This window comes from Mytilus californianus, unplaced genomic scaffold, assembly GCF_021869535.1.
Source record: "Mytilus californianus isolate M0D057914Y unplaced genomic scaffold, xbMytCali1.0.p SCAF_1, whole genome shotgun sequence".
Taxonomy (NCBI): Eukaryota; Metazoa; Mollusca; class Bivalvia; order Mytilida; family Mytilidae; genus Mytilus; species Mytilus californianus.
In genome coordinates this window covers 90225834-90251454 of record NW_026262581.1, presented here as the reverse complement: position 1 = coordinate 90251454, position 25621 = coordinate 90225834, and the positions used below count along the sequence as shown (strand labels likewise).

The following is a 25621-nucleotide window of genomic DNA, read 5'->3' as shown; positions in this document are numbered from 1 at the left end:
GACAGTATGTGTTAAATTATTCACATTTTTTACTCGGGACGATTTAGAGCTTGGTGTATTCCATTTACACTTGTCTATCGTTGAAGAGTGCATTTTGCCCTGTAAAAGTTTTTTGGTTATTTATGTTTTGGGGTTGCTGTCTCGTTAATGTATTAACCATATCTCCTTTGATTCACATTGTGATTTTTAAAACTCTCCAAACTGTTATACTGCAGTTTGGGAAAGCTGAAAAGCAGCTATATATGTAAAAAATGTTTAACAATATATAAACGACAGTAATCATGTAAGATACCAAGTAACAACACTAAGTAATGTTATTTCCGAATGAAGATAAACTCAATACGTCCTAGATAATGACATACTTTTTTCACTTATCAAAAAATGGCAGAATACAAGCTTACGTATTTTAACTTGAAAGGACGAGGAGAATTATGTCGTCTACTGTTTGTGCTGGCGGATAAGAAATATGAAGACCATCGATTTGAAAGAGAAGAATGGAAAGTTTTAAAACCATGCAAGTATGCTAATGTATTGTCAAATTGAAATGCATCAGATATTTACCCGGAAATCTACAGTTGGACGAATTCATTGACCTGAATTTTTCTTTTAAATGATTGTAAATGAATGAGTAGGCGGTTGATCTGACTACTAGACTATAAAATATACATGTATTACAGGTGTACATAATTGATTTTAATGTAAACCTGTACATTATTAAATATATTTATTTTTGTGATGAATCAGTCGAATTCCATTCAAACTAAGATAGGAATATATAAGAAGGAACCAAAAACTTAAATTAAAAACAAACACACGTTATTTTTTCATGGGAGTATTTTCAAACTATCTATAAAATAACAGAGCTTCAGCTATAGTATATATTGTTACAGTAACCAGCGTTTAACCCGTGACATATAAATAGTACAATGTCCTATTGGTGAAATAATCAAAGGTTATTTAGTGATACAGGTTTAAAAATTAGATCGTCGTAAACTATACTTATTTGGTTTACTTATGCACGGTATTATAAATGACGGAATATTTCCTATCTGAAATCGGTTTGGAATTACACGACAGCGATAGATATAAAATAAGAGAAACAAATTTTAAGCCCTTATGCATGCGAGAAATCAAATAAAAAGACGCATACTCCGTATCTTGTTGATTGAAATTAAAAAAATAATTTCCCGATCCTCTCTTTTCATGTATTTTAAAAATCACAATTCTAAGTCTTTAACATACACACTCCCACTTTTGAAATGACTGAAGACTTGTTTGGTTGAGAGCGATCGATTCAAAATCAAATTAAGACGACTATTTAAAAATATATTTTTTCTTTGAAGTGACTGATATTTTGTTTTGTTGAATTTTTTTAACCAAAAAAAGTACACTAAGTGCAAAAATGTTTAGTTAGTTACTAACCTAAAAAACTGAAACAAGTAATATCGTTCGAATAAGTGAAAATACATATTAAAAAGAGTATAAGTATGCCTTGTTTGTTCAGTATAGACGTATTTACACTTGTATGCAAATTTGTCCGCCATTACGTAAAATCACACAGGTTCCCGTAAACTTTGACATCATGATTCAAAACATTTGACGTCACAATTAAAAAGTGATTGTTGTCTGACGTCAAAAGGTGATTCGGAGTAGATCTAAGGTCATTCGGAGGCAAAATATAGCTAAATACCAAAAGTGTAAATACGTTTATTACTTAACTATACTGAATTTGAAACAAAATTTGTGTATTGAATAAAATCAGTGGCTGTAAACTGTACAACATACAGCTTTCTTAAAAAAAGAATTATTTTGTTTGTTGTGGTCTTCCTGTGTTTTGCCTCTAAGTTACCTTTTAGCGTTAAACGTTTACTTGAGTATTCCATATATCTTTACAGCTATGCCACTAGGACAGGTGCCCGTAATGACGGTAGGAGGGACACAGATACCACAATCCGGAGCCATTATTCGATATCTTGCCAGGGAATTCGGTAGTCCATTTTTTCAAATCTTGTATTATTATGCCCCCGCCGTAACGGAGGGGGCCTTAAGTTTTACACTTGTCCGTCTGTACGTCCCGAAATTGGTTTCCGTTCTCTAACTTGAGTTTGCCTTAACCAAATGTTATGAAACTTATACACAATGCTTATTACCACATAATACAGATCAAGTTAAAATTTGATGGCGTCACTTTTAAAGTTCTAGAGTTATGCCCCTTTACAAATGGAAAAAATTGCTGATTTTTTTGTTTCCGTTCTGTAACTTAAGCTGCCTCAACCAGATGTTATTAAACTTATACACAATGCTTATTACCACAAAACTCAGACCAAGTACGAATTTGGGTAGCGTCACTTTTACCGTTCTTGAGTGATATCCCTTTATTACGTTATCATGGAAGCGGGGGTATCATCTGTGTCCCATGGACGCATCCCTCATTTGTTTTATTATTTCAACCCAAATTATACGCGTTAAGGGTGATGGTGATTGATGCATATAAAAATGACATTATGGACAGAGTGAGCTATGTTTATTATTTCACGTCCGTGATCTATCCATAAACCTTCACATTTTGAACCGTATCAGAAACAATTTGACTAATTGGACAAAAAACTTTGTTGACTGGTCCACTTTCAAAATCATGTTTGCCATCCCCCGGTGATTCAGTTGGCTGTTGTAACCTCAGTTGTTTAATGTGTTTTGGAAATCTTTCTAACCACTTATCGACATAAGGAACCAAGCGTCTCTTAAAAAAGAGGCGAAAGATACCAAGTGACATTCAAACTCATAAGTCGAAAATAAACTGACAACGCAATGGCTAAAAAAGAAAAAGACAAACAGACAAACAACAGTACACAAAACACAACATACATGTAGAAAACCGAGCAACACGAACCCAACCAAAAACTGGTGTCCTGTGGATAATTTTTTTCTAAATCCTATCTTGGAGTTTAAAATCACACAGCAATCTTAAGATACAAAAATTAAAATAGATATCTAGAATTGATTACCATTCCGAGGTTCACACGCAAATTTCGCAGAAAGTTAACAGACACTCCTCAATCATTTTTGGTACGTCTCCGGGGAGATTATCAAGACAAAAGGCATTTATATCTTAATGTTTTTGTCATGTTGATGTTTAAGTGTTGATGTCAGATCTTTGATAGTCTCTTAACTCACAACGTTTGAAACCCGGTGATTAGAAATTGGCATAGTTTATAGGCCCCGTTTTTTTTAATTGGAGAAAAAAAAATGTTGACCTGTAGATGTCTTTTGGTTATTATATCGTTTGGTTGTTGTCTCATTGGAGTTTACACTACATATCCTATTATTCTATTCTATTCATAAAATCCAGGGACCCAACTATGAATGCGATCATTTCTTTATTTCCTCAATTGCAAAAGATAAGATGGTACGCGTTCTACATGTTTACAGTACTAAAGAATGAACTTTGCTTTCAGTCAGCTTATCAAGTAATTGAAGATCATTAACACTTAGGCGGGGCTTTCATTGTTTTTCAATTCGAGCTATTCGTTTGAATCCCTAGGACTGTGTTATGGTCTAATTGTTCCGGCAACGGGTATTTGTTTGCTGTATTTGTATCTCCACACGCAAACTGGATTTTTTTTCTACAATGCTTGCCTAAAATGACCCATGACCCAACAAACGAAAAAAGAAATTACTATGGAACGCCATGACTGCATGCCTTATGTTGATGACCATCAATATATGGAGTGGTCACAGCATTATATTATATTATATGCAGTCGTTAAAGCATTATATGCAGTGTTCAAAACATTATATGCAGTGGTCACAACATTATATGCAGTGGTCATAACATTATATGCAGTCGTGACAACATTATATGCAGTTGTCGGAACATAATATGTAGTGGTTAAAACATTATATGCAGTGGTCATAACATTATATGCAGTCGTGACAACATTATATGCAGTTGTCGGAAAATAATATGTAGTGGTTACAACATTATATGCAGTGGTCACAACATTATACGGGTTTTGTTGACGGTGATGATCAGTGATAGTGATGATGATGATTGATGATAGTGATGGTGGTGGTTCAAATTCGATAAACTTCGTAAATTTTTTTATCGGAAATTGCCGAATACAAAATGAAACAGTTATTGAAGTCATGTAATTAAGGCAATTCGATTGAAAACTTTAACAGAGAAAAAATAACGCCTGCTATTGTCTGCAAATTGGACAGACATAATTTTATAAATTTAGGGGTAGTTCATTCCGAGGAAATGATGAAACTAAGAGTTGAATGCATTAACTAGTTCTGTTCTTCTTAAGAAATACGCATGACATAATGTAAGTAAAATAATGATTAATAAAAATGAAATATCAAAGGACAGTTTGTATACTTCATGTCTCGAGTTCATTTCCTACTGAAGAACTATTGTTAGGTGCCACTTTATAGTCGATATTCAGTTTAAATGGCATATATACATTTTGAATAAAATAGTCAGCTGTCTATCAGACCTAAGTCCTATATCTCGCCAGCTTATATATGTCATGATAGAGCCATTATTTGGCTTTGATTTTCAGAATTATGCATTTTTACATGATTTAGTATCTAACAGATATGAAAAATGCAGTTTAAAGCCTTTCATTGTAGGTGTTTAATATTACTTTACATCAATTGTATCCAACTTTTGCAAGCTTTTTAGCACGTAAAGCAGTTTGTCTACTAAATATGAGCAGCAGCCTTAACCAAAGAGATATATAATCATATATGAAAGCATCGATCATATTTTACAACTTCAGATAAACATCTTTTTTGGTTATAGTTGAGGCTCATATCAAAATATAAACTTTTATTATGAAAATTTACCCTTTTTCAGACCCAGTTTAACAGTATTATTTATAGTTATCATCTCTTTATCATCCCTTCGGAAAACGGAGTTTGGTAGTGGATATTGCGTTTACTACGTTTGTTTGTCCGTCTGTCACGGTTAATATAAAAATAAGGAGATGTGGTATGATTGCCAATGATGTAAGCAATTATAGGCAACCGTACGGCATTCAACAATGAGAAAAACTCATACCGTATAGTCGGCTATAAAAGGCCCCGACATGAAAAGTATGAAATAATTCAATTGAGAAAGCTACGGCCTAAGTTTTGCTTTTTAAGGTCAAGATCGGAACAAACTGCGAGTCGAAGAGGAATGATGTACTATTAGTGCGCACATTTTGAATAGTAACGAATGTCCATGAAAAAATTGGGTCACCTCGACCTAAGTTAATTCTGGTTAAGTTTTGCATTAAAATACAAAATCTCATCAACTACAAGTCATAGAGGAATGATATCTTTTAGATCGCAAATCTGTGATAATAACAGAGGACCTTGAAAAAAAGTTGGTCACCTCGACCTATATTTTTCGCATGAATGATTTTGATTAAAATTTGTGTTAAGGTCCAGATGAAATCAACTACAAGTAAAAGAGGAATAATATTTGTTACTGAGCACTTCTTTGGTATTAATGAAGGTCCGCACACAAATTTTGTCAATACACAGGCGCTAGGCTAGCGTATTAAAATTATATATACTCTGCAACAACAAAAAACAAAACTCGCCACTCCTTATTATGTCCCTTTAGTCTGGGGATTTCAGTTATTTTTGCTAACAAAATGTTTTCCCTATCCCATGTAAGAATCCTTGTCAGAAGTTGCATCTTGAAAATTTCATATCTGAATAATATAAGTATGTTTGCACACCATGTAAGTATATTTGCACATCATATAAGGAGCTTTGCACATCATATAAGTACATTTGCACATCATATAAGGATATTTGCACATCATATAAGTATATTTGCACATCATATAAGTACATTTGCACATCATATAAGTATATTTGCACATCATATAAGTATATTTGCACATCATATAAGTATATTTGCACATCATATAAGTATATTTTCACATCATATAAGAATGTTTGCACATCATATAAGGATATTTGCACATCTTATAAGGATATTTGCACATCATATAATGACGAGTCCATATCATATAACGGTAAATGCACATCATATATAATGAAAATGGGCATAACAAGACATTTTTGGCGTTCCATAACACTCAATTGTAATATAATTGTTATTTGGGCTTCACAGCGGACATGGGCTCATATTCCCTGTCAGTGCCCTATATCCACTTCGCCTGACGGCCCAGGAGATATAAAACACTGACAGGGAATCTGAGCCCATATCCCCTGTGAAGATCCCGAATAACATATATAACATTTGCAGTCAAAGTTTCCAGCCCTTAATCTTTTTAAGTTTTGCTTCTATTTTATACACATGCATGTGGCTCTAAAAATGAAGAATTTTGCAGACCCTACCTACTTTTTAGTTGTTTGAAATACTTCCACTGTACGTCAAGCAAACGACAATCCTCATACTTAATCAACAGGACATGCTTTGCGTTCTTGCTCTGAAATAGCATTTGCTTAAATTTAAGGATTGTATGGCAAGAACAATATGGAGATTACAATGGTTGATGTTATAATAGAGACAATTGATGAAGCGAGGTCAGAGTTTGTAAAATGGATAAAAGAAGAGGATGCAGCAAAAAAAGTTTGTAGAGCGATATAATTGTATATCATTAATTAATTTTAAAATATAAGTCTATTTAAGTGGTGAAAAAAATTACGAGATAAAACTAAGGATCAAGCATCAACTCATCAGTATCAAAATTCAACTAAGTTGTCTTATTCTGAACCACCTCGAGCGCAATGTCGATGTTTTCATCCCCTTACCGGTCTTGTAAAAATTGGTATTAGCTGCTGATTGGCGACATTTATATTGTCATATTAAAATTTTATCTGATTTAAAGCGATCGTTTAAAATAATTGATGTGATGGATTGTACAAATATCGGTTTTGAAGACATAAACCTAAATGGGATGTTAAGTATTTCGCATCCTTGAGTCAAATATCAACAATAAAAATATCTGATATCTGATCTCGACTTATTCAACTTCAACATTCAGTTTGGTTATTTTTTTCAAAAATATAATATATGAAATAATCGATGTTCAAGAACAACTATAAATGATGTAAACCTCGGTGAGATTGACACTCAATCTCCGCCAAAAATGAACTTGTAGCGCGGATTACCTCAGTTAATAAGACAAAGAATTATCAAAAACATATTGAATATTGAGATGTAATTACTCTGAAAGTGATTTCTTGATAGTTAAACAAATCTATAAATCCTTTACAGGTAGAAATAAGTAAAAAATTGAAAGAAGAAGTTTTTCCTAAATTCATTACGTTTGTTGAGAAAATGTTGTCGGATAATGGAGGACAATTCCTGGTTGGAAGTGAGGTAACTTATTTTATATCACGTTGCATAATTATAAATAATGATACATCGATAAAACTAATTTCATTCAATTGTCAACTTGACAAAAGCTGGTTCAGGCAAGACTAGAGGAGTAAAAGGTGAGCATCGATGAAAAATCTGCGCGGTATACAACAAAGGAAACGAAACATCATTGAATTTAATTTACCCTCGCTTTATAAGGTGTTTCATAGTTCCTGTCATAACACGTACCAGAAGTTATTCCATTTGAACTCTTTGAATCGGTCAAAAAGATAGCATCTAAAAGTACAATTTTTACTTTCTAGTAATCAGTTGCATTGATGAGATGATCTGATGTATCTATAAAATTATGAAAGGGATATAAAGTTAAGCCATGCCATGGTGGGTTTTTTAAAGTAATATCGATGGATAATTTTTATCAAATATTTATTTTATTTTTTTCTAGGTAACTCTTGCAGATGTGGCTGTTTTTGATGTTATTTCAAGAATATCTGATATGTGGAGTCAGGAACTCATGAATATGTCAACTGTATTAAAAGCACATTGTGAAAAGATAGCGACCATACCAAATATAAAGGCATGGTTAGAAAAACGACCAAAGACAGCTCGCTGAATCGTTAACCAAATTTTGTTTAAACTAATCAGACGATAATATAATTCTGTTTAATTAATTGTATACCAGTAAAGTACTACAGATAAACAGATGTCTTCACTTTTATTTAAACATTGTATTTCAACTTCAGTAGGTATCATGAAATTTTTAGCCTTTTTTACAATTAGCTCAAGCTTGTCTAAATTATTAGTAGTGTGTTAAATGTGATAATGAAACAGTTTGATCAAGAAGGCTCGATTTTGACTCATTATAATGATTTAAGTATGTTATTGTCCATAAAATAAACCGTACTACGCATATCTTGGCTAAAACTTGTACGTTTATTGCCTTTCTTGACGCAAACACCACAAAACGACATAATTACGTTAATTGGTATATTAGACATGTTTAACCCCGTCATATTCTGTATGTGACTATCCCAAGTCATAACCCTATGAATTTATACTTCCAAAACAAAGATATAAACATATATTTTCTAGAAAGTTTGTTATAAGGTTCAAGTTAGCATGACATTAAGAAATTTTTCGACAAATATACAATGCTATTGAAATCAATATTGCATGTATGTAGTGGCCAAGACAGTATTATAAACTGAATGGCTACAAATGGTGAATTTCATGAACTGCAAAATCCACATGAAAAAGCTAATTAAATTTTAATCGGGGATCATTCTAACAAAACTTTTTATTATTTGTTATTGGCTTTGAAGTAGCTGTCAGTAACTGCGAGTACTTCTTGTCTTTTTTGTTGTGAGGGATATATAAATTCCCAGCCACGCTTGGTCTGTGTTTTTTGTTTTTCTGCTTTGTATCAATCTGATGAGTTAAGCGCTTTTCAACTGATTTTTATTGTTTGTTCTTATTTTGTTCTGTTAAACCACTGTCCCAGGTTATGGGGGATTTGGCGCCAGAAAACTTGTTTAACCCCGCCACGTTCGATATGTGCCTGTCCCAAGTCAGGAGCCTGTAATTGAGTGGTTGTCGTTTATTGTTTCTTATATTTTTTTTTTCTTTTATTGTTTTGTAGTTTGTTGTGCCATTCACCACTGTCCCAGGTAAGGGGATGTGTTCAACACTGCCGTATTCTTTATGAGCCTGTTCCAAGTCAGGAGCCTGTAGTTCAGTAGTTGTCGTTGGTTCATATCTATTATAGGGGTAAATTCAGTAAAAAATCTCCCATTGACTTTAATGCTAATCTATGTCTTGAATTAAATTTATACCTGATTTACCTTTAGAAATTGGAAGCTTTCATATATCATTCATGAAAGTACAAATGTAGCCCTATCTTTTCCAACAATAAAAACATAGGGTCATGCGGCATTTTTGGGCATTCACATGGCCTTGTTTACAAACACTGTAGATTCGCACTTAATTCCTTTACTGACCCCCATTACTTTTCAACCCTGTAGTAAAAAAATTTAGTACATTCAGCATTCATTTTTTACCTTTTTTTAACTCTAGTTTTGATCCATCTATCAAAAAATATTTATTACAAACATTATCTACCAATCAGAAGAGCACAGGACTTCAGTTTTATACAGAAAGCTTCACCCAAATGGGCGGTCCCTGATAAAGTATATTTATTTACTGAATTTACCCCTATAAGGGACTTTTTAACTTATTTTCCTATTTTTGTTGTATTAATCATGTAATGTATCCAATATTCAAATTCAGTTTCAATACAACATTCATAAAGGCTGAATTTGTAAAGATAGAGGAAAATTTATACTACAGCCCATACTGCTGCCAATGTATATTTGGTATATAAAGTTGCACATTGATTGTTTTTAAAAGAATGGTGTAAAATACTATGCTTAATAAATATGAATTGTTTTCTGTGTTTGCTTTGACCAGTATTGCAAGTACATCTAGGAACTAAAGTCTTGATGTACTCTTAGTTAAATTTTGCCTTATACGGAAGTTTTTAATTAAATACCCTGAAAAAGACCACAAAAAGACTTTTCAAAGGCTTTTTAAGCAGTTTCATACCATAAAAAACAACAATTATCTTTCATTTTACTAAATCTGTGTTTTAATTACTTGTAAAGTTCACAAAATGTCATTGACAACCACTCTGCAAAAATTCCTGTTACCCCAACATCAGGATGGTTTCTTCGCCAAAACTAGACGGCCAAAACTGAAGTAGAAAAAAGTGCAAAATATGAAAAAAATAAGACTGGGTATGACCAAACTTTGTATTTGGAACATAAAAGTAACAATTTAGATAATAAAAAGCAATTATTTAACATAGCAATCCAATTACAAATATTTCAACACTAGTTTTATAGATGAAGGGTATGTAATCATAAAAAGTTGTCTAGTATTTTTTTTACTTCAAGAAACGCAATGAATTATGTAAAAATAAATGAATATCTTCATACGGTCAGATTATTCGAGTGTTAAATTACTTGAAAAGTGCTTATTTACAACTTGATCTACAACTTAACATGGGGAACACAGCTAAAAAAAAAACACTATATCAAAGGGAGGTAATTCCGATTTTCCATATGATTTTACACAATATTAGGAGAAATAAGTGCAAAATGTGATTTAAAATGGGGAGAATATTTATGCTTCATTAATATCATAACTCTCAAGTGTAATTTCTATTGTTTCTTTCAATCTGGACACAAAACTGATTTTTTACCATATACCCCATGTTTCCTCCCACAGTACACTCAGTACATCCTGGATAGCCACGGTTAAACATAGAAATTTGTATAAAAAAACAACTTTAACTGGTTCCAAAAGGCTTCCATTGCATTAATATTTACAGGAAATTAGTTTTGTGATTATTGTGTGGCCTTGAACAAGTACAGTGACAGAGTGCATATTTTCCTATAGGGGTAAATTCAGTAAAAAATCTCCCGTTGACTTTAATGCTAATCTATGTCTTGAATTAAATTTATACCTGATTTACCTTTAGAAATTGAAGCTTTCATATATCATTCATGAAAGTACAAATGTAGCCCTATCTTTTCCAACAATAAAAACATAGGGTCATGCGGCATTTTTGGGCATTCACGTGGCCTTGTTTAAAAACACTGTAGATTCGCACTTAATTCCTTTACTGACCCCCATTACTTTTCAACCCTGTAGTAAAAAAATTTAGTACATTCAGCATTCATTTTTTAATTTTTTTTAACTCAAGTTTTGATCCATCTATCAAAAAATATTTATTACAAACATTATCTACCAATCAGAAGAGCACAGGACTTCAGTTTTGTACAGAAAGCTCTCCCCCAAATGGGCGGTCCCTGATAAAGTATATTTATTTACTGAATTTACCCCTATATATTTGTTTTTGGTGGATTTTTGTCTCACTCATTATCAATTTGACATCAAATAATCCAGTTATATGCCATTTTTAACATTAATAGCAGATACTTTGATGAATCATTTAAAATAATTCGCATCTTTTTATGAATTATTCAGTGAGACATCTTCTATATAAGGTAACTTAATGTAAAAGGATAATGGTAGCTTTTTTTCATCTTCATAAGAAGCTCTTGTATAAGTCAGCCTCATATGAAGAAAGGAACAAGTCGTCAGGAGGATGAGCACAGATGGTTCCGATGGGAAAGCCCATTGTTTGTTGAAAAACACGTCCTCCTAACGTAGAAAATATGTTGTCAATCAAGCAAACAAGCATTTTGATAATCTCAGTTTCAAGGAATTTTCAGTTTGAATCAAGAGTGTTTTTTACAAAAAACGATTTTATTCCAATCACATAGTCAGGTAACTTTGGGGATAAGTGTGAATTCGCTTATTTATAATTTTAAGCAGTACTAAAAAGTTTCTTTTGTGCTTTTTTGCATTTAAATTGTCAGTTTGTTCTAGACATTGCAGAAACTCATTTCTCTCTTTATAGTATATGAAGTTCCTGTTTTGAAATCGTCTATGAAGTACGGCAACCTATATGACTGCATGCTCGAATATCAGGATGTTAAGCACTTTAACATTGTTTTCAGTCACTTCAAGCTTTTATTGATACTGACAAATAGTTTTTCAATTATTTTTTACTTGCGTTTTTGTTATCTAAGAAACCGTTATTTCATAATGCTTTCCTTTTTTTTTTTACTGTGTTTCCTTTTATTTACGTTTTGTTAATTCACTGATCGAAATACAAAAAAGGAGATGACGGATGACTATTAAAATGCTGCTTTATGTCATATATATCTTAATATATTTTGTTGTTTAGAAAAGTTTGTGTTGATAATAGATCTTTGATACTTTTTGTTTAATTATTAACATTTGTTTTACTCTGGACGATTAAGAGCTTGGCATATTGTTTTTAAAAAAATCGTCTATTGTTGAAGACTGTGTGTTGCCTTGTAGACGTTTTTGGTTATTTATGTTTTTGGGTTGCTGTCTAGTTAATGTATAACCCATACCTTCTTTGATTCACATCATGATCTTTAAAACTCGACAAACTTTAACGTAAAAATAAAATAAAGTTGTACGATTGCTTTTGAGACAATGTTTCGGTTTGGAAAAGCTGAAGTGTAGCTTTAAACCAAAATGATTCACAAGTATTATAGTCTTCTCGTATCTGAGTGGAGTGGACCACGAAGATATGAAACGACTTTATCTAAGTTACATAAAAATAATAAATAAATATTTTTTGTTTTCTCTTATTCTAAAAAGAGCAACTCGTTTTGATAAAATAAAATAGTCACACGTTCAGAATATGTTTAATAGTAATGGCTTTGGAATGAAACTTAATTGCTTCTATTTTTCTGTCATTAAATTAATACTGTATGGCAAAATGAATCGCTGTTCTGCTTTGTTTTTTTCTGGGTCCATTGCCAAAAAACTCAAAGCTGATAAATAATAACACTTCAATGTAATTATTTAACCAGAAAAAGACAAGATAGTACAGCCATTCATATTGCCATACAAAAACAGTGATAAGGTAATTATCTGACGACAGAAAAATAGAAGCAATTAAGATTTCATTATAAATCCACAACTTAAAACATCTGAAAGTGTTACTGCATATGCCAAATTTGAGATTTTGACCCTATTCCTGTTTTATCAAAACAAATTGTTCCTTTTAGAATAAATGAAAAGATAAAATAATTATTTATAACTTCTATGCAAATTAGATATAGTCGTCACATATATTCGTGGCTGACGCAACTCAAATATGAGAAGACTATATCTAATGCATGTGATCATGTAAAACCACTACATTTTGTTATCTATGAATGACGATAAACTCGATACTACGTCCCAAATAATGACATAGTGTTTTTCAACTATCGAAAATGGCAGAATACAAGCTTTCGTATTTTAACTTTAAAGGACGAGGAGAATTATGTCGATTGTTGTTTGTGCTGGCAGATAAAAAATATGAAGATCATCGATTTGAAAGAGAAGAATGGAAAGATATAAAATCATGCAAGTATGCTACTGTATTGTAAAATTTGAATACATCAGATATTTACCGGGGAATTTACAGATTGACGAATTCATGGACCTCAATTCTTCACTTTTCTTTGTGATTGTATATGAATAAGAGCAGGCAGTTGATCTGACGACTAGACTAAATAAAAAAAATATGCATGTATAACAGGTGTACATAATTAATTTTAGTGTAAATTAGTGTAAACTCGTATATATGTTTATTCTTTAGCTGAATCATCAGTCGAATTCCATTAAAACTAAGATCGGAATATATAGAAAGGGACCAAAAACGTTTTTTTTTTATTTTATTTTTAATCATTCTTAGTTTTACAAATGTTATTTGTCATGGGGAGTAGTTCAAACTATCTATAAATTAAATTAGCTTAATTCAGCTATAGTATTTATTACAGTAACTAGAGTTTACTCAGACAAGATATTATTACTGTTGTGTTTGACGTTCCAGTTACAAGGAAACATGACGGAATATTTCCTATCTTTGTAAATGTTTCAAAATTACAAGACATCTGTATATATACCTAATATGCAAGAAACAAATGTTCGCCCTTTATAGAGGTCGACCATTGCGTTTAATTCCCGGGTCCATCCATGCCTTAGAAATATTGTTGAGCAACTATATATACTGTTATTGACCTTCAATTCATCTATCATCCCGATTCTGTCTTTCCTTGTATTTAAAAAAAAGATATCAATTCTAAGCATTGAATAGACCGCAACCGCTTTTGCAATGGATGAAGACATGTTTGGTTCAGATTGATCGTTTTTCTTTACTATTCTGACATTGAAATTGAAAATCATATTAAGACGACTTTTTCAAAAGTTTGGCTTAGCTTTGAATTGGGCTTTTTGTAAAAATGTTTAATAAATTACTAACAAAAATGCTGAAACTAGTAAAATGGTTCGAAAAAGGTATAAATTATAATGAAAATACATACATGTATCATGCTTGTATATTAGAAAGATAACGTGCCTTGTTTCTAATTTCTTTACTATAATTAAGTTGAAAAGGTTTTTTTCTTCTTAATAAATTCAAGGGCTATTAACCTTACAACATATTGCTTTCTTCAAAAAAGGAATATTTTGTTTGCTGTGGTCATCCTGCAGTTACTATTGTGTTTCGCCTCATTTGTTAAGCAATCAAACGTTCAAACAAAACTAAATTTTCGAATACTAAGGATTTTGTACCACAGGAAAAGATTACCTAACCTGTATTTGGCAAAACTTTAAAGTTTATGAATTTGGGTGCTCTTCAACTTCGCTTTTATACACCCGTTTACGGAACGTATTATGGTAAACCGTTGTCCGTCCGTCCGTCCGTCCGTCCGCCCGTCTGTCAGTCCGTCAGTCCGTCCGTCGTCAACATGACGGACAATAACTCAAAAACGCTCTAACCAATTTGCATTAAACTTTATTGAATTATTTATATCTATTGGCGTGAGTTCCTTTTCGATTTTTATAAATCTTAGATTTTACGTTTCCGAGTTATGGGGTTTTATTCATTAAAATAGGGGGATTTTCCAGTTTTTAGACAATAACTCAGAAACGCTTTTATCAATTTGCATGAAACTTTGGTGAATTGTTTATATCTATTGACGTGAGCTCCCTTTTGATTTTTATAAATTTCAGATTTTCCGTTCCCGAGTTATGGGGTTTTATTCATTAAAGAAAGGGGATTTCCCAGTTTTCGCACAATAAATCAAAAAAGCTTTGAGCAGTTTTCGTGAAACGTTGGTGAATTGTTTATATCTATTGACGTAAGCTACCTTTCGATTTTTATAAATTTTAGATTTTACGTTTCCGAGTTATGGGATTTTATTCATTAAAAAAGAGGTGGATAGTTTTCCAGTTTTCAGACAATAACTCAAAAGTGGTTTGAGCAGTTTTCATGAAACTTTGGTGACTGGTTTATATCTATTAAGATAACCTCCCTTTAGTTTTTCATAAATTTCTGATTTGACATTGAGGAGTTATGGAACTTTATTCTTTAAAAAAAGCGACGGACGTATCATGCGTTCATGGCGCAGCTCTTTATTTAGTTGGCCGTATTTATTATTTTGATTCGAGCGTGACAGATGAGTCTTTTGCAGACGAAACGCGCGTCTGGAGTACGCAATTTCAAGCCTGGTATCTATAATGAATTGATTCACACGTGAGTATTCTTTTCAATCTTTCCAGCTATGCCACTAGGACAGGTTCCAGTACTGACGGTAGGAGGGACACAGATACCACAATCTGGAGCAATTATTCGATATCTTGCCAGGGAATTCGGTAACCTATTTTCTAAAATCTTGTATCATTTTGTTATTTTGATCCAATTAATCGTTTGTTATCACATATATTTGCGTTATATTTAAAAGATGATAGATGCATATGGAAATGAAACTAAAACAGCGTGAGCTATGTTAATGACCCATCTTAAAACCTTAACATTTGAAATCGTATCCACAACAATTTGATTAATTGGAAACATAAACACGGGATATTGTCATTTATTTTACCTCGTTATACCTTCCAGGTTATTGATAATTGATGTAATATCTATACGGTACACCCTGGATCCGATTCCGACGAGTGATCATTGCTCTGTGCGAATCGGACCTAGAGTGTACTTACTAATTGCACTGAACAAAGTGTAATTGCTCCTCGGGATTCGGATCCCTCCGCGCATTTCGGAACGGGATACCCAGTGTGACAACGTCCAAACTGACCAGCGTCAAGGGAAACTGCATTAGAATTCCGAAAAGTGGTGCTCTCTGACTACTGCTGTGTATCTTCTTTTTATACATCAGTCACACTTTCAATTCAAATTTCATTGCCTCATCTATTCTTGGCCATTACCATCGGTCACACAGGCGTGAGCGTCCATTCCATGCAGTGTGTCCCATAGCTTTTTGTAGTGCATCCAGAACTATTTCTATGAATGCAGATTACAAATCCAGTTCAGATTTCCTGTCGAAAAGATCTGGATGCAGATAGGCTTGGCAAATTTGGTTGACAGAATTCGGAATTAAGAATCTAAGGTTCCAATTGACCTTAGATGAATTGGACTATTCTTTCAATGCCCCTTTTGTTCGTAAAGGTCTTTACTTGTTTATGTTCTTATACATACTTGGCTTTCAAAATTTTGGTTTTGAGCTTCGGACGCACCAAATTAAATAAGTGCAGTTTTCATTTTGAAGATACTCCAGTTGTTCTCGATGGTTCTCCCAAAGACAATTGTGTCATCTATAAAAACGCATAAGATATTTTATAGGAAAGTCATGCAGACAATCTTCAATGATTCTTTGGTGCATCACTTGGGAGATTGTGAAGCCAAAAGGCACTTATATCTTATTCATTGTCTTATCGATAGTATAATGTTGATGGCAGATCTTTGACAGTCTCATTTTAGACTCGGTTGATAAAGAGATTGACGACCTGTTAATTATTGAAGACCATAATTATGTTGACCTGTAAATGTCTTTTGGTTTTTATGTCGTTTGGTTGTTGTCTCATTGGAGTTAACCCCACATATCGTATTATTTGTATTCTTTTACATTCGTTTGAATCCCTAGGACTGTGTATTGGTCCAACAGTTCCGGCAGAGGGTATTTGTTTACTATGTTTTATAACTCGACACGCAGCATTTATTTTTTTCTACAATGATCGTGGATAATGACCCAAAGGCCAAACTAATGAAAAAAGAAATTACCATATTTCTAGTATCAGACATGACGACATTTGCAGGCTAAAAAATAAATGCAAATTTCAAAATACTTTCTTTTGAACTATTTAATCTAGCAGAAAAAGTATTCAAAGTACAAGATATCTACAACGATAAATATTTCAAACATATAGAAATCTAAAATTAACTTTATTATACAAATATATAAAATACAAAAATATATCCATAGCACAACTTTTCTATTTCAAAGAGAAAATGTCGGCTTCAACATATTTATTCCTTACACACAACCATTCCTGCATAATAGGGGCAACCGAATAGGTTGGTCGGACATGACGTCATGTAAGTTCGTTGATATTTTGCGTGTAGTTAATATAGAATAAGGAAATGGTGTATGATTGCCAATGAGTCCAAATGACGTGAAGTAAAGCAACTTTATGTCACCTTACGTCTTTCATAAAATTATTTAGATTAGTATGGTTGAAAAAATATATTTTTTTCAATTCAATGTTTGTCTACAGGACATTCATCCCAAATGGTTAATTGTGATATATAAATGTGGTCACCTGCATTTCTACTGCCTGGCCGTAAGACCTTTTTCGACGTGTCTGTTTGACTGTTCGGGGGGAATAAAGATTCCGCCGCATCTACTCGGATCGGAATGTTAAATCCGATGCCACTATAGTGGTAAAGCGCTGCTATCTCCGCACGTAATATAACTGTTGCAATAACTACGGTATCTGAAGGTGACCAATATTGCAAGACAGAATGTATCTCTCATACCAACATACGTCTTTTACATTTGCAGTCAAAATTTCCTTCCCTTCAGCCTATTGGTGTTATTAGCAGAACTTACTTCGTTTTATAAAATATTTTTCCGTTAACGTTAAGCAAACGACAATCTTTACTTAATCATCAGGGCATTCCTTGTATTATTGCCTATTGATATAGTTCTACTTAAATTTAAGGGTTGTACGGCAAGAACAATATGGAGAATACCATGGTTGATGTTATAATAGAGACACTCGATGGAGTGAGGTCAGAGTTTATAAAATGGGTGAAAGAAGAGGATGATGTAAAAAAGGTTTGTAAAACGATATTGTAAATCACTGATTAATTTAAAAATGTCACACATAAAATCCTTACCTAAAAAGACAGAATTTTGTTCCTATGTCTTTTTTACCCATTTATTCGAAAGGCACATTAACGTAAACAGGGTACCTGATTCATCCTAACATGAACTTTTATAGACGTTTATTTAAAAAAGAAAATTAAAACGCAAGGTTCCATTTTCTCTGGTATATCTAACTATCAAAGTTTTAAAATTAATAGGATTGTGAGAAATGTGTCTTATATATTATTGAAACAGCAAAAGATCTAGAACAACACAAAAAACAAGATTTCAAGGATCTTCCAAAACAGACCAAAAATGTTAATCTATATACATGGCTAAATAAGAGGCAAGTCATAAAGTAGGTTTGGGGAGGGTTGAGCGCTCACAAACATGTAAAAACCCCGCCACATTCTTTCTGTGTCTGTCCCAAGTCAGGAGCATGTAGTTCAGTGGTTGTTGTTGGTTCATGTCTGTCATATTTGGTTTTTTCGTAAATTGTTTTGTTAAAGATTAGGCCATTAGTTTTTTCTCTTGAATTGTTTCACATTTTTCAATAAAGGGTATATTTTTTTATTTTCATTGTTGAAGGCCGTATGGTTGCCTTTAATGCTTAATGCACTTCATTTGAACTCAGACGGATAGTTGTCTCGTTGGCAATCATACCTCACCTTCTATTTTTATATTGGTTTTGCTCGCAGTAACTTATTATTTTCTGTGCGATGCAACATTTCATAGAGGTAACAAAATATTACTACTATCTTTATCTCTTGATTAAAAGTGCTGTCAGCATTATTGATTTTTTTATTATTGGTATCAAATTCACATTTTGTTTTTTGGATTTTTAAGTTTGGTGACGATATTATGAACATTGTTTGTTTATTATTATGATTTATCAAAAACGTAATTTAGTTTTTATTTGCAGTATTTCTAAAGTACACGGGGTTTCTGTTGAATACAGATTTTGGATTTGCTGAAGAAGTGTTAAGCAGGTCATGTGGTGTTTTGCTCATAACAAGTAAAAATCCTGTGATAAATCGAACTCGATGAGGTTAATTTCATTGTAGCCTAGTTGCCATATCAAACTTTTAAATGTAGATATTATTTAAAGTGATCGTTTAAAATAATTGATTTGATGGATTAGACTTTTCGGTTTTGACTACATATCAAAGGGGAAGTTATGTATTTCACATCCTTGAATAAAAAATCTACAATAAAAAAATCAGGTGTCGACTTATTTAACTTCAATATTTAGTTTTATTAATTATCAATTATTAGAGTAATTTATAATATATGAAATAATCGATGTTCAAGAAATACAACTATAAATGATGTAAATATTGGTGATATTGACACTCAACCTCCGCCAGTTGAAAATCTAGCTGGGAGTACCTCAGTTGATAAGATTAACTAATCGCCATTCCTTAAGGCAGACTATAGTTACGTATGATTAACACGACATCAGACTACTATAACAGAAAACAATAACAAAATTGATGTATAAAAACATTGAATATTAAGGTGTGATATCGTGATTAGTTAAACATATCTATAAATCTTTTACAGGCAGAAATTATCAATAAAATGAAAGAAGTAATATTTCCTAGATTCATTGCGTTTGTTGAGAAAATATTGTCGGATAATAGAGGGCAGTTCCTGGTTGGAAGTGAGGTAACTTATTGTATATCACTTTGCATTTGATTAATGTCGTATTCATAACACATTCATAACAAATAACTGATTGAGGCAAAGACTTGAGGAGTTAAAGGTGGACATCGATGAAAAATCTGTGAGGTAAACAACAACGGAGACAAATCTTTATTCATTCATTTACCCTGGTTAAATTAGGTATTTCATAGTTCTTGCCATAATACGTACCAGAAAATATTTCACTTTAACTCTTTGAATCGGTCCTTAAAGATACCATCTGAAAGTACAAGTTTTACTTTTAAGTTAGTTATTCAGTAACATTGATGAGATGAGGAGATTTTCTATGAAATTATGAAAAGGATAGAATACAGTCATGCTGGTAAACTGTTGAAAATATTTTTTAAAATTTTGCCCTTACGTTTACTAATGGTTAATAGCTACAACAATAATCAAGTTTTTTTCATATTGAATATTTCTTTTTTATTAGGTAACACTAGCAGATGTGGCTGTTTTCGATCTCATTTCAAGAATATCTAATATGTGGAGTCAGGAATTAATGAATATGTCAACTGTATTAAAAGCACATTGTGAAAAGATTGCGTCCATACCAAGTATAAAGTTGTGGTTAGAAACCCGACCAAATACAGTTCGGTGAATCGTTAAAAACGGGTTAAACCAATCAGACGATCATTATGTAATTTGGTTTAATTAATTTTATATCAGTCAAGTACAACAAATATAAAAAGTTGTAGTCACGAAAAATATATACACTTTTATTTAAACAATATTATATCTAAAATTAAGAATGTCTCATTAGATTTTACCCTTTTTTTACAATCAGCTCGCGCCTGTTCAAATTACTATATGTAATGTGGTACTGATGTATTTTGATCAAGAAGGCTCGAATTTGACTCATTATAATGATTTAAGAATGTTATTGTCCATCAAATAAACAGTATATATATATAACTATACAAACACGCATTTCTCAATGTAACCATATTCAAATTTGATTCTTTTCTTCATTTTTTGCATATTTACCAAGATTTAATATTAAATTATTATAATAATTGATGTTTAAATCTTGGAGAACATGGTTTATTTCTAAGTTGAAAGTTGACTTTGTACCAGCGTTATGTTACTGTGAGTATAATCTTTGATCGACATGTCGTGTTTTCTTTTTTTTTTTTTTTTATTTGTTTTTGTGCTTCGTACCGATCTGATGATTCAAAACCTTCCAATTGTTTTTTAAGTGAAATCAAGTCTTAGGATTGATATATAATTCTGGGAAAACATGGCCTATGTATTAGATGTCAATAAACTTTGAACCCGGTTTCATTCTTGTCTTTTGTCTTTTTGTTATTTGTTTTTGTACTTAGTGCCGATATGATGAGTGAAGCCATTTCCAACGGATTTTACAGTTTGTTCTTATTAAGTGATGTCCCAGATAAAGGAAGGATTGGGCGCTCATAAACATGTTTAACCACGCCAAATTATGCATGCGCCTGACTCAAGCCAGGAGCCTGAAATCTAGTGGTTGTTGTTGGTTGTAAATGCCATAATTGTCTTTGAATTCGTTCATTATTGTAGTCTAAATCGAATCGAAAAGTTGGTTTAATATTTTGAATTGATTCACATTTTGTGATTCGGGGACCATTTATAGCTTACTATACGGTATGGTTTTTGCTCATTCTTGATGGTCGTGGATTAACGATGAACTCTCATTGCCCATGGTTTTGTCCCCTGGTTTTAAATGCATAATGGTCTCATTGGCAATTATACCACAACTCCTCAAACTGTCTATACATGACGGATGAACACAAATCTTAAAAAAAAATAACATTTGAATTTCTATGTGGTTGTTTAATGATCACAGGACGAAAGATTTCTACTTGAATGAAGGCAAATTTACCTACGATGTCATTTTCCATACCCAATTTGCTTATTCAATAGGATATACCGTAACAGATAACTTTCTAAAGTTGCTGAATAGAATAGAGAATGGAAACAGGGAAAAGGCCACCAATGTGTTTTCAAAGCAGTAAGAAAATTCCTGCACCCTGAGGCGGGCTTCAGTTGACAATAATGTATACTAGTTCAGCGAAATGGACGCCACACTAAACTCCGAAACATACAAATGAATAAAAATTTTAAAAAACACACAACGCTAACAAAGGCTAGAGATTCCTAACTTGGGTCAGGCGGAAAATTGAGTCGGGGTTAAAGATGTTTTGTGAGATCTCAACCCTCCCCTATACATGTAGCCAAGGGGAATAAACAAACACATAACAATACGCACAGTAAAACTCAGTTTAAAAGAAGTCCAAGTCCGGTGTTAGAATAGGTAACTGAAGAAACCAAGCAACATGACAATGATCAACATAAATTAACAAAATACTACTAGCAGTTGCTAACGTGCCAGCTCCAGACCTTAATATTAAGTATATTTATTAACAATACACCCATAATCAACCTGAGGTCGCGTTAACTTCCGAGCAGCAGATATTAGATTCCATTGGACATTGTCACTTCCAACACTATCTGTCTTTTATTCTATCATTTTACCTTTCACATCAATATAAAGGTACCCATTTCACCGAACCAAGATTTGATATGATTGTCTATGAGACAACTATTCACCAGAGGCCACATGACGAAGATGCCAACGACATTATATCACCGTTCTACCTTCAACAATGAACAAAACCCATGCCGTAAAGCAAGCATGCTTTATTTAGCACTTTGTCTAAATATCATCTGTTGGTTATCAACTAATTAATTTACCAATATCATACCCAAACTCTAGGAGTAGGTGCTACAAATGTACATTGCGTTCATCTTGTCCATCCGTTCGTCCAAAAAATATTTCTGTCACTTATTTCTCAGGTACCACTATACAAAATTACTCCATATTTGGTCAACAACTTGACAGTGATGAGTTATAACGACGTGTGAGCCATTTTCGGATCAGTCTGACACCTACTTTCTGTTTATCTATACTTTCATTTTTTTCAATATGTTGAATGAACATGATAATATTCGTTACATAGTATTATTGAACAGAATGACTTCTTGCTTGGTCAGCAGTGGTGAGTTGTGGGAAAGGATCACTTTTTGGATCTGCGAGGCAACTTTTTGGGGCCCTTTATAGCTTGCTGTTCGGTGTGAGCCAAGGCTCCGTGTTGAAGGCCGTACTTTGATCTATAATTGTTTACTTTTTACACATTGTGACTTGGATGGATAGTTGTCTCATTGGCACACATACCACATCTTCTAATTCATACTCTTACTTTTCCCGTACTTTTAGTTACGAGTGGAGGAATGCTATACCACGTGCATTCTTTTTTTTTCATTGAATTCACAACACAAAAATAGAAAAATCAATGAAATTAATATTGTTTGTAAAGTTTTAAAAATATATAAATAAACTAAGTAGGTATTCTAAAGCTCACATTTGCGTGCAGTTGGTCAAGAGCTCGATCCCTTGTTGGGTCTACCGAAATATTTCAAATGGGTTTTTGTTGCTTTTCAGCAAAGCTCTTAGCATTGGTCCATAAAACCGGTCAAACATTTTAAGCAACATACTACAAAGTACTTATCAGTCTACGACCAGCAAAATTGAGGCAATGGCAAACTGTATACATCAACCGAACATTACGAAAATGGACCACTTACTTTTTTCAATATTAAGAATTACTACATGTACTTTATTAGAAGTTAATGTGAATTTGTAAAGTAAACATAGTACATTCAGTTCACTTGTCCGTGGTTTCGCCGATGAATTCGAATTACATCTGTAAGATATAAAAGTGTATATATCATGAAGGCCCAATGATGCCATTTCTAGTTTTACCCAGCATATAAATTTAAAGAATAAACGCGCGACATATTGATATAAAAACCTAAAAAAGGGAAAACACCAAACATCACACACGCACACAATTAAAAACTCGAAAAAGTGGAAATATATTAAATACAAAAAATGTTAACGCTAACAAAAGGACAAATTCGAATAAGTATCGTTCTTCCGTTGTGTTTATACTATACTCAGTCTAGGAAAACATGATTTATTTATAAGTTGTTATTAGATTTGAACTAGTTTTCAATAACTGCGAGTACACTTAGATCGGTACTTTGTGACTTTTCTCTTTAAGTTAGATGGTTTTGTGGTTCTTGGCGATCTGATGAGTCAAGCCATTTCCAACTGATTTTAACGTTCTATTTTTATGGTATGCTGTTACACCATTGTCCCCGGTTAGCAGGAGGGTTGAGCGCTCAGAAACATGTTTAACCCCGCAAAATTCTGCATGTGCCTGTCTCATTTTATGAGCATTTAATTCAGTGTTGTCGTTTGTTGTTGTCTGCAATGTCGTTTTTTTGTTGATTGTTTTGTCATAAATTATGCCGTTGGTTTTTTCGTTTGAATTGTTTAAAAACAATTGTTTTACATTTTCATGTCGTGGCCTTTTATAGCTGACTATACGATATATGTTTTGGTCATTGATTAAGGCCGAACGGTGACCTATAATTGCTTAAATCACGTCATTTGGACTCTGATGGACAGCTGTCTCGTTAAATTGAAATAGTTTATGTGTTCGATTTGTACGGTGGCAGAATGCGGCCATGAAAGACGATCTATTTGATATTTGTTAATTTGTGGGTCAACTTTTCAATGCTATGAAAATGCATTGCAATGTATATCAGTATATACACGTTGTAAGAGGAACAACAGTAGCTTGAGTTCTAGTGATAAGTGATTGAAAATGGGTGAAATAAATATCGCATAAAGTTAGTAGAAATATTACTGGTAAAAATTCAGTTGGAGGAACGTACCGTCAGTTTTTAATTTTTTTATTGAATGTGAATTCAGGAGCTTTGTAGATAAAATGAACTTTAATAACTAGTTCCATTTGTTTTCATTAAAATCTGAAAATTCAACTCCATAATTGTAAATTTCCTTGTTTTTCCGTGTTAAGTTATATTTAGTAAATGAACCAATTTCTCCCACTAAGGGTTACGACAACCTTCTAAAGGGACGTCTGATGTATCAATACACAGTTTAGAATAGAGCATTAATTAAGCATTTGCTTAGTCGACAGATGACATTAACTGTTTTGAATTTCAATTCACATTTCCTGCTTCAAAGCTTGCTTCTTATTTGAGAAAACGATAGTGGACTGCTATGTCATAAGTTAACGGACAAATAAAATCATCATAGATACCAGGATTAAAATTTTGTACACCAGACGCGCGTTTTTTCTACAAAAGACTCATCAATGACACTCGAATAAAAAAAGTTATAAAGGCCAAATAAAAACGAAATTGGAGAGCACTGAAGACAAATGTGCAATAATAATGACAGTTGAAAATATTTTCGTATCAGTGCGATAAGGGCATGAGAAGGAAAATATGACATGTATGAAAGTTATACGCTATGATCTTAAAGTAAATGCTATAAGTCATTAACTGGTCTATATGTTTATACTCAATAGCTTGAAATGTAAACGTAATGTTTATATAAAACGGTCTTTTCTAAGAACAGAAAATGATTGGTAAAAGACAAATAGATAGAAACTTAACAAAATTATTCAGAAAAACCATCCTGAAGTTAACATTCTATCTTTATTCATCTGTACAATATTTCAGACTCTCAATCCGCTCGAGTTTAGAGATAGATATATAGAGAGAAGATAACAAGGGGGAAAGACCAATAAAACACAACACCATGGCTAACAGGGAAAACGAAGAAAAGACAAACAACAATAACAAAACACTACACGGGAACCTCAAGATTGATCAACACGAACCC

General features: G+C 32.7%; 2 protein-coding genes across 2 annotated transcripts; both read left to right on the top strand.

The window, feature by feature from the left end:
* Positions 1–345: 345 nt before the first annotated feature.
* On the top strand, positions 346–8260 carry LOC127710029 (glutathione S-transferase 1-like). Its single transcript, XM_052215754.1, has 5 exons — positions 346–514; positions 1896–1988; positions 6483–6598; positions 7247–7351; positions 7794–8260. Exons 1-5 carry the CDS (start codon positions 382–384, stop codon positions 7959–7961), a joined length of 615 nt encoding a protein of 204 aa, XP_052071714.1. The 5' UTR covers positions 346–381; the 3' UTR covers positions 7962–8260.
* A 4971-nt stretch (positions 8261–13231) lies between these two features.
* Positions 13232–20789, top strand: LOC127710048 (glutathione S-transferase-like). Its single transcript, XM_052215775.1, has 5 exons — positions 13232–13367; positions 15563–15655; positions 18020–18135; positions 19729–19833; positions 20300–20789. Exons 2-5 carry the CDS (start codon positions 15565–15567, stop codon positions 20465–20467), a joined length of 480 nt encoding a protein of 159 aa, XP_052071735.1. The 5' UTR covers positions 13232–13367; positions 15563–15564; the 3' UTR covers positions 20468–20789.
* The last annotated feature ends 4832 nt before the right edge of the window (positions 20790–25621 follow it).